At 39.7% G+C, this 14,755-nt stretch overlaps 1 protein-coding gene across 2 annotated transcripts in view; it reads left to right on the top strand.

Moving 5' to 3' along the window:
• Positions 1-1,474: 1,474 nt before the first annotated feature.
• Positions 1,475-14,755, top strand: part of LOC127674815 (probable alcohol sulfotransferase) — a 49,770-nt gene continuing 36,489 nt past the window's right edge. For both annotated transcript variants that reach the window (XM_052170568.1, XM_052170560.1), the window contains exons 1-3: positions 1,475-1,610; positions 2,650-2,858; positions 6,408-6,534. In XM_052170568.1, coding sequence (XP_052026528.1) covers positions 1,475-1,610; positions 2,650-2,858; positions 6,408-6,534 — 472 coding nt within the window. The remainder of the gene's footprint in view (positions 1,611-2,649; positions 2,859-6,407; positions 6,535-14,755) is intronic.

Raw genomic sequence — 14,755 nt, 5'->3', positions numbered from 1 at the left:
AAGAATATAGAAAATAAAAATATTAAAAAAGAAATATTTTCCATGTGTATCTTCAATTTTATCATAAAATGCTGTTACTTCCTTTTTCAATAAAAGAACATGCTTTTAAAAAAAAGAACAAAATAGGTAAGATGTACCTTGTTAATTGGTCAAAATTTTAGCAATTAAGGAAATAAAAACTATACTATTTTGAAAATTAATCTAATCTAGTCAGAAATACTATGACCAAGCAAATGACTGACAACAAATGCTGGTGAGATAGATGCTTGTAAAAATTTGGGAAACGTGTGACCCTCACTCCCTTAGTAGCGTTGCAGATGGATGCAGTCCCTCTGAAAATCAGTGTAAAAAATGTATCATGTGGCACAGATACAAGATTCCTTTACCTATGCTGAAAGGGTTTGATATCTTACACCTTAAAGACTTTGTCATTCACTTTTATTATTGTTCTAGTCATAATAACAAGAGAACAAAAAGAAAGTAAAAGTCCTTGACCCAATGAATAACTAAAGAATATGTGGTGCATATGTACAATTAAATTCTACTTGCTGTGAAGATAAATGAAATAATGAAAATTTTAAGCAAACAGGTGAACTAGAAAAGATTATAATACAGAAGTTAACCCAGATCCAGAAATATAAGTGTGAAATGTTCTCTCCTTTTTCTCTCTGTTTGTATTAGATATTTTCTGTATTCATATTTCAAATGTTATCCCCTTTCCTAGTTTCCACTCTGAAAACCAATTACCCCATTCCCTCTGCCCCTGCTCACCACCCTACCCACTCTCACTTCCCTATCTTGACATTCCCCAATACTGGGGCATCTAGCCTTCTCAGAAGAAAGTGCCACTCTTGCCTTTGATATCCAACAAGGCCACCTTGTTCTACACATTCAAATGGACCTCAGGAAACATCACATATTATTACAGGTGAATGGACTGAGTTCTTGACTTTGCATGTGTGCACATATAAATAGCAACAAATATTAAGGAAGAAATCATAAATATTGGAAAGGGAGGGAAGGCTTTGAATTTAAGAATACTGGCAGTTAATATACTATGAGTTCCTCAAAATCAACACAATTTAAAAAAAAAGAATTTCCAAGCAAACTTTCTGTGTGATTTCAGTCATTTTTCTGCACATTTAAAATCATTCTGAAAGCTAAATATTATTAGAAAACATTTTAAATTAACCTCCATTTCTATGTCTTATTATATCTTACTGAGTTTCTGGTTAGGAGTCATGAACTCAGGCTCACAAATGCTGCAGAATGTACTTTGTAAGAGTTCAAAATTGCACAATAAAGTAACCTTGGACTATGGGTTACATTATTTATTTCTAATCAGTAGCTAGTTTCACAACAAACTAAAGAATGTTAATGATTCTTTGCCTGCACTATAAATCTTACCACACAGCATTTGCTATAAGCTGAAGAGGTAGCCAGAACTGGAATCCCAAGAGCACCTACAAGGTTGATGATGTCAGAATATACTTGGTTTGAAGGAATAGCTTTTTCTACCAAAGTGATTAAAAAAGAAACTTTGGAAAATATCCGTAATAAGTTTGTGGTGAAAGAAGAAGACTTGATCATATTGACGTACCCCAAGTCAGGTAAGTGCCATCAGTAACACTGATTCTGAATTATGGAAGGGAGGTTACCCGTTTGATCCTCATTTATTTTGTGTGATGAGTAAACTGCTCTCTTTCCAAACATGTAAAATGAGAGATTTGTGTGTGTTCCATTCAGTTCAACATAAGTGGACAAAGGTTATCATCTTTTACACCAGAACAATGATAGTGGACCCTAAGGCAGAATCTACTATTGGTGTCCCTATGTGGGTAAGATATAAAAGAGGGAGAGAGATGAGAATAAACAGAGGAAATAACACCAAGAGTTAAAGTCATATGTGTCACGATATGCAGAGCAGAGGAGAGTACCAGGTAGAAATGCCATGGCTCTTGTCTAGGAAATGGATTCTGAAAACTCAAGACACCAAAAAAAGAACATCATGGTGGTTCGGGAATGGGTTGTGGAAAGAAGCACTGAACATTGGGTAAGTATTAGGCTGTTGACACTGAAAGCACAATGACACAAAATTCCAAAAGTAGTGGAAATGCAAGAAAAAACAACCAGATTGTAACTCAGAAAAGGAAACTAGAGAAGCATTTGTTGACAAATGAACACATAAACACAAATGCAAGTATATAGTATAAATGTTCCCAAGGGTATTTATTCACCTCAAAAAGAAGTACTCAATAATACACTACAGCATATATGCATCTCAATAAAAATGAATTAAATTAAATGATGAAGTCTCAGAGGGCATATGCTAGAGCACTGTAGAATATATCTCTGATAGTCAAATTCATTCCACCAGAATATAGAATGATGGTGTCCTAGGGCTGGAGAAGTTATTCCATTGGCAGGTTGCTGTTTACTGACTATAGGATATCAGTTTTGCAAAATGAAATCTAGAATGGGTTATGTGAATATGCTTTGTACTTATATCATGTGAGCATTATGAACACCACAAGTCTGTGTGCTTGAAAATGGGCAGCACTCAAAATTGTATGGGCAGTTATTTCACTTGATGCCTTTTCACAAGAACTGTTGAAATGAGCAAAAAAGTCACTTTTCCTTTTCATCCAGGAACAAACTGGCTGGTTGAGATTGTCTGCTTGATTCAGACCAAGGGAGATCCCAAGTGGATTCAATCTGTGCCCATCTGGGACTGCTCACCTTGGCTAGAGGCTGACTATGGATATCCTTTAATAATCAACAAGGAAGTACCACGGCTCTTCAGCTCCCATCTTCCCATCCATCTTTTCTCCAAGTCTCTCTTCAGTTCCAAGGCCAAGGTCAGTGTTCAGTGGTCGAGATTTTCTTTTGACAAATCTTCTTTGAACTTAGTTTACCCTAACAAGTCTTGGAGCTCTTGCAGAAATATGAAGGTGGGATTTTCAAGCACAAGGTGATGCTGATGTTTTCCCTTATCAGACTACATTAGAATACCAGGATGTGAGACATAACATAGTGATCCTGGGCAGTTTTTTTTTTTACATTCCCTTTGAAATATTTCCTAATTTGTTTTATTGGTTATAGACTACATGATTCCCAAATTAATTTCAAAGCATTCAAATATTTTATCTGTATTAGATTTTTTATTTTCTTCTCAAATGTTATCCCCTTTCAATATTCTGTGTCTCCATGCTCATTAACCCACCAACCCAAGCCCAATGACCTCAACTGGCATTCCCCTTCCCTGGAGCAATGACCCTTCACATGTCCACGTGCCTCTCCTCTCATTGATGTCCTACGAGGCCATTCTTTGCTATACATATGGCTGGAGCCATTGGTCCATTCATATGTACAATTTGGTTGGTGGTTAAGTCCCTGGGAGCTCTGGGGCTACTGGCTAGTTTATATTGTTGTTCTTCCATGGGTGTGGAAATTCCTTAAGCTCCTTGGGTCTTTTCTCTAGCTCCTACATTGGGGAGCCTGAATCCAGTTCAATGGTTGGCTGAGAGCATCCCCTTCTGTATATTTCAGGTAATATCAGGGCCTCTCAGGAAACAGCTATATCAGGCTCCTGTCAGGTAGAAATTGTTGGAACCCACAACAGTGTCTGGGTTTCCTAACTGTATATGGTAAGGATCCCCAGGTCGGACAGTCTCTGGATGATCTTTCCTTCAGTCTCATTTCCACACTTTGTATTTCCTCCCATGGGTATTTTCTACCCCATACAAGAAGGACCAAAATCCACACCTTGGTCTTCTTTCTTCTTGAGCTTCATGTTGTCTTTGGAATACATGTTGAATGTTCTAAGCTTCTGTGCTTATACCGCTTATCAGTGAGTATACACAACGTGTGTTCTTTTGTGACTGGGTTATCTCACTCAGGATGATATTTTCTAGCTCCATCCATTTCCTTAAGAATTTCATGAAGTCATTGTTTTTTCAATATAGCTGAGTAATACTCCATTTTGTAAAAATGTCAAATTTTCTGTATTCATTCTTCTGTACAGGGACATCTGGGTCCTTTCTAGCTTCTGTCTATTATAAATAACGCTGCTATGAACATAGTGGGGAACATGTCCTTATTACATGTTGGAGAATCTTCTGGGTATATACCTGGGAGTGCTATGCTATAGCTGGATGCTCAGGTAGTAGTATAATAAATTTTCTAAAGAGTCACCAAACGGATTTCCAAAATGTTTATACCAACTTGCAATCCCAACAACACTGGAGCAGTATTCCTCTTTCTCCACATTCTCAACTCCATCCACTGTCACTTGCGTTTTTTATCTTAGTCATTCTGACTGTTGTGAGGTGTAATCTGAACGTTGTTCTGATATGAATTTCCTTTATGACTAAGGATGTTGAACATTTTTTAATTGCTTCTAGTCCATTCACTATTTCTCAGTTAAGAATTCTTTGCTTAACTCTATGACTATTTTTCAATAGTTTTATTTGGTTCTCTGGAGTCTAACCTCTTGGATTTTTAATGTAAATTTTGTATATTAGTTCTCTGTTAATTGGTAAATATATTTCCAAATTTGTTAGTTGAAGTTTTGTCCTCTTGACAGTCTCCTTTGCCTTACAGAAGCTTTGTAATTCTATGAGGTCCCATTTGTCAATCCTTGATCTTAGAGCATAAGCTATTGGTGTTCTGTTCAGGAAATTTTCCTCTGTGTCCATGTGCTCGAAGCTCTTTCCCACTTTCTTTTCTATTAGTTTCAGCATATGTGGTTTTACGTGGAGGTCCTTGATATACTTGGACTTGAGTTTTGTACAAGGAAATAAAAATTGATAGATTTGCATTCTTCTACATGCTGACCACCAATTCAGCCAGCACCATTTGTTGAAAATGTTGTCTTTTTTCCACTGGATGGTTTTAGCTCATTTGCCAAAGATCAAGTGAACATAGGTGTGTGAGTTCATTACTGGGTCTTCAGTCCTATTCCATTGATCTACTTACCTGTCATTGTACTAGATTCTGTCACTATTGCTCTGTAGTAGAGCATGAGGTCAGGGATATTGATTCCCCCAGAACTTATTTTACTGTTGAGAATAATTTTCGCTGTTCTGGATAGGCACAATTGGATTGATGGGTCAGTGGACACCCTCACAGAAGCAGAGGAAATGGGAATGGAAGGGGGGTTTACCAGGAGGAGACAGGAAACCAGAAAGGTGGATAATATTTGAAATGTAAATAAAAATATCCAACAAAAAATTAGAAAAACTCTAATAGTATATCATGAGGTGGCTCAGGAGTTACTCCTAAGTACAGGATGCTCTTACAAATGACCCAAGGTCAGTTCCCAACATCTACATGGTGGCTCACAACTGTCTCAACTCTAGTCATTGGGCAAGCAACCCCCTTTTTTACATCTGGTGGTTTCTGTCCACATGTGGTGCATGGACATGAACGTGTTCACTCAGTCACACATGAATAAATATTTTTGAGTGCAAAAAAAAAAAGAGTTGAGTTCTAGGATAATTGGTACAAAATATAAAGTTCATTTTATTAAGAATAATTACTTTTGGGGCTAGAGGGAAGGCTCAGTAGTTAAGAGAAGTAACTGCTCTTCCAGAGGTATTGAGTTCAAATCCCAGTTTTCATATCATGGCTTATGTCCAAATGTAATGGGATCCGATGCCTTCTGGTGTCTGAATATAGCGACAATGAACTCATTTAAAATAAATACATCTTTTTGAAAATAAATGTATTTTACTTATTTTGTGTTTTGAAATTTCAACAAAACATATAATTATGTATATTATTCCCCCCTTCCCTTTTCTCCCTCCAAACCCATTGGTATATCGCTCTTTTCTCTCTCTCAAATTTAGGGTTTCTTTTTCATTAATTAAGGTTGCATACGTACACACACACACACACACACACACACACACACATATTTATGTAATATATATATTGCTAAATATATTCATATGTTTATGTATGCCTATATAGATATATTTACATGTTTCTAATGTATACAATATATATTCCTAATTAAATAAACAATCAATGTATTCCTAAATACTTCAGTACATCCTTCTCAGTCAGTACAATGTTACTTGTATGTATATTTTACAGGCTGGACGTTTGGTGTTGGATAACAAATTATTATTTTCATCTTTAGAACTGTCTAGTCAGTCTGTTTTGGGTTTATTTTTACGGTATTAATGAACCAGTCATTTTCCTGTTCCATTTTTGTAAATCAAACAAAATTAGAAAAGGGGAATTATGACTATAGATTTTTACAGTTGTGTATATATTTTGTCCAAATAAAAATAATAAATGTATTTACAAACCTGTGGATAAATGATGATATCATGTAAATTATGCAAGTTAAATGGGAAGAAATAATAGTTGACCTTCATTTACATTTTTTTCCATTTAAGGTGATCTATCTCATCAGAAATCCCAGGGATGTTCTTGTGTCTGCATATTTTTTCTGGGGTAAGACAAACCTTGTAAGGAATCCAGGGTCACTGGAAACTTATTTTGAATGGTTCCTCAAAGGAAATGGTGAGTATCCTGTGAAACATAGGAGACGTGGGAAACTCAGAGATAATTATTTCATTAATTTATTCATTTATTCATGTTATATCCCGTTATCCAACATCCCTCTCCTCTCAATGTCCCCTTCCCACAGCTCGTTTCCCCATTCCCCTCTCCTCTGAGAAAGGGTAGGGGCCCACAACGTATCTCCCAACCGTGACACATCAGATATCTGCAGGACTTGGTGCATCCTTTCCCACTAAGGCAGACAAGGCTTCCCAGGTAGGGGAATGGAATCTACAAATAGGAAACAGATTCAGGGACATCCCCAGCTCTAGTTGTTGGGAGACTTTCCTGAAGACCAAGCTGCACATCTGCTACATCGGTCCAGGGGTCCTAAGCGGAGCTCATGATAGCTTTTTGGTTGGCGTTTCAGTTTCTGACAGTGCCCAAAAGTCCTTATTAGTTAACTCTGTTGGTCTTCATCCGGGGTTCTTAACCTGTTTGTGTCCTTCAATCCTTTCCCCAACTCTTCCCCAAGACTCTCAGAACTCTATCTAATGATGGAATGTGTATTTCTATATCTGTTTTACTCAGTTGCTGTATAGGGCCTCTCAGAGCATAGTTATTCTAGTCTCTTGTCTGCAACAGTAACAGTAACAGTGTCATGGATTGTTTCTTATCCATGGTGTGTATTTCAAGTTAGGGCAGTAATTGACTGTCCATTCTCTCTGTTTCTGCTCTGTCTTAGTCCATGCATATCTTGTATGTAGGACACATTTGTGCCCAAAGCTTTTGTGCTATCCTTATCCCTACACTGGGAGACCTACCAGGCTACATGAGGTGGTACTTTGGGCTGCATATCCCCTACTGTTATCAGTTTCAAATAGAATCATTTCCATAGGCTTCCTGGAAGCACCAAGTCTTAGAGACTTTAAAATAACAAACAAAGTTAGATGCAGATTAGGTTAACCTTGACCTCTCTATATAACCAGGGATGACCTCAAGCATGGTTCCTCCTTCTGGTACCTCTTGAGTTCTAGGATTATAAGCACCATAATCTCTACTACTGTATATTCTACTTATTTTGTGCTGGGGCTAAAACCCACAATTGCATGTGTGTTGCCTAAATTGCCTACATCTCTAGCCCTTTAATATATTCTTTAGGCTCCATTTTGTCTCTCTACATTCAACCAATCTTTGGGTCCAGGGCTCATCACTGTTTCAAACCTGGTTGTAAAGTCTTTCTCTATTCACACACTAACACAGAACAGGACACAGCCACATATTGCCCCATGATATACCATTTTAGCAACATTTTGAGTATCTAGTCTTTCCAGACCCAATATAGATTCTGGCATTTGTTGTCATTTGAGTAAGAAATGGACCCCACAGACTCCCAAATTTCAGCACTTAGCTCCCAGTTGGTGGGAGGTTTCCAGAGTGTTTATGAGACACAGCCTGGTTGGAGGAAGTATTCTATTCAAGGTGGGCTTTGAGAAGGTAAACCCTTAATCCATTTCCAATGCACTCCCTCTGATTCCTACTTGTAGTTGAAGAAATGAAATCCCAGCTTTCCAATCCAACAGTTATGCCTGATACAAACATCCTCTCTCTTCTGAGGTTGCTTTGTTCATGGTACTTTATCACAGCAACTGAAAAATAATAAATGCTATTTTCTTCCTACCATTCTTCTCTTTTGTGGATTTTCTTAGTCTTTTTTGGAATGGTTTCTTTTCCATCTTATACATTAATCTGATCATCCACCATTTAGTTAAAAGTTATCTTTCTAAATATTGTTAGTCTTCATCTCCTCTTTATGTCAAAAATATTTTCAGAGGTGGGGTAAGTGATTATTGATATTGTGATTTAATTAAATTCTTATTGAATCATATTAGTCATATATAATAAAGGGTTTTATTATGATATTTTCATTTATGTGTACAGGAATTATGACCACAACAATAGCCCGCATAATTTTCTTACCTTTTTGCCATTCTTGCTGATCCAGTTCCTGTGTAGAACTGGCTCTCCTTTCTACTTTCGTACTCCTTTCCTGCCTGTTTGTGGTATTGCTCCAGTGAGTTCCATTGGGACTGCTTAATGGAGCAAAGGCAAGGAGTCATTTTTATGAACATGGGTACTCTATCAGTAGTTACTCTATGGAAAAAAAATTCCCTCCATGAGAAACCACTAACATCTTATAGATCCTGGAAGGATGGGGGGTCTCATGAGTCCTAAGCCTAGCTACTGTTAATTTTGTATAAATCCTCAAAAATTGGATAGATTTTGGGAGCACCTTCTTTCACCTTGATAGAATATTGAAGGGCCCCAAGTTTTGGAGGTCTTGAACAGTAATCACAGATACTGTGAGTTCAGGAGTGCTGTGGCCATGTCACATCTAGAAGATAATATTCCACATCATTCTTCATCATCTTTAGGCTCTTACATCATTCTCATACCTTCTTCCTTGATGTTTCCTGAATCGATATGTGGGCTATAGATGTCTCATTTATGGTGACTACTGAAAGGACACTAATTCTCAGTACTTTGGCTAGTTTTCAGTCTCTGAAATTACCACTGCCTACTGCAAGAAGCATCTTTCGATCAAGATGAGAGTAGAGATATTTTTTATTCGATATATTTTTATATACATTTCAAATGATTTCCCCTTTTCTAGACCCCTACTCCCCAAAAGTCCCATCAGTCCCCTTCCCTCCCCCTGTTTTCCCACAACCCTTCCCACTTCCCTGTTCTGGTTTTGCCCTAGACTGCTTCACTGAGTTTTTCCAGAACCAGTGGCCACTCCTCCATTCTTCTTGTACCTCATTTGATGTGTGGATTATGTTTTGAATATTCCAGTTTTCTAGGTTAATATACACTTATTAGTGAGTGCATACCATGATCCATCTTTTGAGTCTGGGTTACCTCACTTAGTATGATGTTCTCCAGCTCCATCCATTTGCCTTAGAATTTCATAAATTCATTGTTTCTAATGGCTGAACAGTACTCCATTGTGTATATATACCACATGTTTTGCATCCACTCTTCTGTTGAGGGATACCTGGGTTCTTTCCAGCTTCTGGCAATTATAAATAGGGCTGCTATGAACATAGTGGAACATGTATCCTTATTACATTCTGGGGAATCTTCTGGATATATGCCCAGGAGTAGTATAGCAGGATCTTCTGGAAGTGAGGTGCCCAGTTTTCAGAGGAACCGCCAGACTGATTTCCAGAGTGGTTGTACCAATTTGCAACCCCACCAGCAGTGGAGGAGTGTTCCTCTTTCTCCACATCCTCGCCAACACCTGCTGGCAGGTTATAAAATCAACTCAAGCAAATGATTGGCCTTCCTAAGCAGACTGAGAAAGAAATTAGGGAAATGACCCCCTTCATAATAGCCACAAACAGTATAAAGTACCTTGGGGAGACTCTTACAGAACATGTGAAAGATCTGTATAACAAGAACTTCAAGACTGTGAAGAAGGAAACGAAAGAAGACCTCAAAAAATGGAAAAACCAAGTATTTTCCGGGCGGTGGCGGCGGCGGCGGCAGTGCAGCAGTGGCTGGTCCAGCAGAAGGGACATCAGCAGTGGAACCAAGGCGACACAGGGTCCATTTAGGCCCTGCGCCCACGACCACTGACCTTCGCTGACCAGCCAGGCGGCAAGCAGCTGCGGTTGTGCGGCGGCTTTCCTGCACGGAAGCCACTTCAGAACTCGGCTTCCCACCAGTCAGGAGAGGTGCATCCATCTTGGTTTCGGACTCCAGGGATCGGACAGACTGAGGTACACAAACATAATCCAAGGCCAACACCGCGGTGGTCTGAGCCCGACGGGCGTTGGCCTGCACCCAGGACCTGGGCTGGTCGGGGGGCCATCAGGGTGCCAACCCAGCCAGGAGGTTTTTTGCCCAGGCCTGCATGCGCGCCGCCATTTTGCCTGCAGGAAGACAGAGAGCTCTGGCAGGCAGACCTGTAACAGGCATAGCCTGAGGCTAACAAAGCGAGGGTCTAGGCCCCAAAAGGCACAGGACTGACCCCAAGAACTGGGCGGCTTGGTAGGCCATCTGTGAGTCAACCCGCCCAGGAGGTTGTTAGCACAGCAGACTCTCCCGGCGCTTTCAGGGAGCGCGGGCGCGCACGCCCACCACCCTAGTCACCTGGCAGACCCAATTAACAGTCATAGCCCTAGGGGAACTTTGCTCAGACCTTGGCCTCCCAGGCTTTTGCCTGGACTCAGGGCCTGGGCGTCCAGGCTAACCTTGTGTGTGCCAGCCCGGTTGGGGGATCGGATGCCCAGCAGAGTGAGCTGAACACAGGGGAGGTCAGAGCAGCATACACCGTCGGCACTCGCTGGGGGTGCACACGGGCTCCATCTGGTCCACAGACACAATCTGGGGCAAGGCCTCAGGCGGAAGCCCTCAGCTCAACTCTCTCCGCTTCCGGATCCAGATCAACCTGGGCGGCTGCATCTCCTGCAAGAGGCTAGCCGGGCTTCCGGGCGGCCAGCTGGGAGAAGTCAGTGTGCTCCAGTGAATCCAGCGGGCCCCAGCGGGAGCCTTCGGGTGCCTGCTTTGGGATCTGAACAGCCTGGGCAGCAGCACCCTGTCTACAAGCAGTGCAGGAGGTAAGCTGTACACCAGAGGCCAACTGGGAAGGGGCAGCTTGCACTGCTGAGTCCAGCACTGACAAGACAAACTAACACCAGTGAGAACTAGATGGCGAAAGGCAAACGCAGGAACGACATTAACAGAAATCAAGGCAATATGGCAACATCTGAACCCAATTCTCCTCTACCAACATGTCCTGGATACCCCATCACACCAGTAAAACAAGATTTGGATTTAAAATCACTGGTCATGATGCTGGTACAGGAACACATGAAGGACATACTTAAAGAAATTCAGGAGAAAATGGATCAAAAGTTAGAAGCCCTTGCAAGGGAAACACAAAAATCATTGAAAGAAATCCAGGAGAATACAAAAGCCAACAAGGAGGAAATGCAAAAAACACTTAAAGAAATACAGGAGAACTTTGGTCAACAGGTTGAAGTCTTGAAAGACGAAACACAAAAATCTCTTAAAGAAATACAGGAGAACTTTGGTCAACAGGCTGAGGTCATGAAAGAGGAAACACAAAAATCTCTTAAAGAATTACAGGAAAGCACAAACAAGCAAGTGAAGGAGCTAAGCAAAACCATCCAGGATCTAAAATCAGAAGTAGAAACAACTAAGAAAACTCAAAGGGAGACAACTTTGGAGATAGAAAGCCTTGGGAAGAAAACAGGGGACAGAGATGCAAATATCAACAACAGAATACAAGAGATAGAAGAAAGAATCTCAGATGCTGAAGATTCCATAGAAGCCATGGACACAACAGTTAAAGATAATGCAAAATGCAAAAAGCTTGTAACCCAAAATATCCAGGAAATCCAGGACATAATGAGAAGACCAAACCTAAGGATTATAGGCATAGATGAGAGTGAAGATTTACAACTTAAAGGGCCAGCAAATATCTTCAATAAAATTATGGAAGAAAACTTCCCTAACATAAAGAGAGAGATGCCCATGAATATACAAGAAGCCTACAGAACTCCAAACAGACTGGACCAGAACAGAAATAGTTCCCGTCACATAATAATCAAAACATCAAATGTTCTAAACAAAGAAAGAATACTAAAGGCAGTAAGAGAAAAAGGCCAAGTAACATATAAAGGAAGACCTATCAGAATCACAGCAGACTTTTCACCTGAGACTATGAAGGCTAGAAGGTCCTGGGCAGATCTCATGCAGACTCTAAGAGAACACAAATGACAACCCAAACTACTATATCCAGCAAAACTCTCAATCACCATAGATGGAGAAACTAAGATATTTCATGACAAAACCAAGTTTACCCAATATCTATCCACAAACCCAGCCCTAAAAAGGATAATAGGAGGACAACACCAATACAAGGAGGGAAACTTCACCCTGGAAAAAGCAAGATAGTAACCTTTCATCAAACCCAAAAGAAGTTAAGCATTCAAATTTAAAAAATAACGTCAAAAATGAGAGGAAGTAACAATCACTATTCCTTAATATCTCTTAACATCAATGGACTCAATGCCCCAATAAAAAGACACAGACTAACTGAATGGATATGTAAACAGGACCCTACATTTTGCTGCTTACAGGAAACACACGCAGGGTCAAAGACAAACACTACCTTAGAGTAAAAGGCTGGAAGACAATTTTACAAGCAAATGGTCTCAGGAAACAAGCTGGAGTAGCCATTTTAATATCAGATAAAATTGACTTTCAACCCAAAGTCATCAAAAGAGACCCTGAGGGACACTTCTTGCAGGTCAAAGGAAAAATACAAAAAGAAGAACTCTCAATCCTGAACATCTATGCCCCAAATGCAAGGGCACCCTCTTTCGTAAAAGAAACTTTATTAAAACTAAAAGCACACATTGCACCTAGCACAATAATTGTGGGTGACTTCAACACTGCACTTTCCTCAATGGACCGATCAGGAAAACAGAAACTAAACAGGGACACAATGAAACTAATTGAAGCTTTGGACCAATTAGATTTAATAGATATATATAGAACATTCTATCCTAAAACAAAAGAATATACCTTTTTCTCAGCACCTCATGGTACCTTCTCCAAAATCGACCATATAATTGGTCACAAGACAGACCTCAACAAATATAAGAAGATAGAACTAACCCCATGCCTCCTATCTGATCACTATGGAGTAAAACTGGTCTTCAATAGCAACAGAAACAACAGAAAACCCACATAAACGTGGAAACTGAAAAATACTCTACTCAATGATACCTTGGTCAAGGAAGTAATAAAGAAAGAAATTAAAGACTTTTTAGAACACAATGAAAATTAAAACACAACATACCCAAATCTATGGGACACAATGAAAGCAGTGCTAAGAGGAAAACTCATAGACCTGAGTGCCTCCAAAAAGAAAATGGAGAGAGCTTAATGACACACCTGAAAGCCCTAGAACAAAAAGAAGCTATTTCGCCCGGGAGGAGTAGAAGGCAGGAAATCATCAGACTCAGGGCCGAAATCAATCAAGTAGAAACAAAGAGAACCATACAAAAAATCAACAAAACCAAGAGCTGGTTCTTTGAGAAAATCAACAAGATAGATAAACCCTTAGCCAGACTGACCAAAGGGCACAGAGAAAGTATCCAAATTAACAAAATTAGAAATGAAAAGGGAGATATAACAACGGAAACTGAGGAAATCCAAAAAATCATCAGATCCTACTACAAGAGCCTGTACTCAACACAACTGGAGAATCTGGAGGAAATGGACAATTTCCTTGACAGATACCAAATACCAAAATTAAATCAGGACCAACTAGACCATCTAAACAGTCCCATAATGCCTAAAGAAATAGAAGGAGTCATAGAAAGTCTTCCAACCAAAAAAAGCACAGGACCAGATGGCTTCAGTGCAGAATTCTACCAGACCTTCAAAGAAGAGTTAACACCAATACTCTTCAAACTATTCCACAAACTAGAAACAGAAGGAACACTACCCAATTCCTTCTACGAAGCCACAATTACGCTGATACCAAAGCCACAAAAAGATCCAAAAAGAAAGAGAACTTCAGACCAATTTCCCTTATGAACATCGATGCAAAAATACTCAATAAAATTCTTGCCAACCGAATCCAAGAACACATCAAAACGATCATCCACCATGATCAAGTAGGCTTTATCCCGGGAATGCAGGGTTGGTTCAATATACGGAAATCCATCAATACAATCCACTACATAAACAAACTCAAAGAACAAAACCACATGGTCATTTCATTGGATGCTGAAAAAGCATTTGACAAAATTCAGCATCCCTTCATGCTTAAAGTCTTGGAGAGAACAGGAATTCAAGGCCCATACCTCAACATAGTAAAAGCAATATACAGCAAACCGGTAGCCAGCTTCAAACTAAATGGAGAGAAACTTGAAGCAATCCCACTGAAATCAGGGACCAGACAAGGCTGCCCCCTTTCTCCTTATCTTTTCAATATTGTACTTGAGGTACTAGCTCGGGCAATTCGACAACATAAGGAGGTCAAAGGGATACAAATTGGAAAGGAAGAAGTCAAACTATCATTATTTGCAGACGACATGATCGTCTACCTAAGTGACCCAAAAAACTCCACTAGAGAGCTCCTACAGCTGACAAACAACTTCAGCAAAATGGCAGGTTATAAAATCAACTCAAGCAA

The sequence above is a fragment of the Apodemus sylvaticus genome, chromosome 1 (genome assembly GCF_947179515.1).
Source record: "Apodemus sylvaticus chromosome 1, mApoSyl1.1, whole genome shotgun sequence".
NCBI classification, from domain to species: Eukaryota; Metazoa; Chordata; class Mammalia; order Rodentia; family Muridae; genus Apodemus; species Apodemus sylvaticus.
This window is presented reverse-complemented; position numbering and strand designations above follow the sequence as displayed.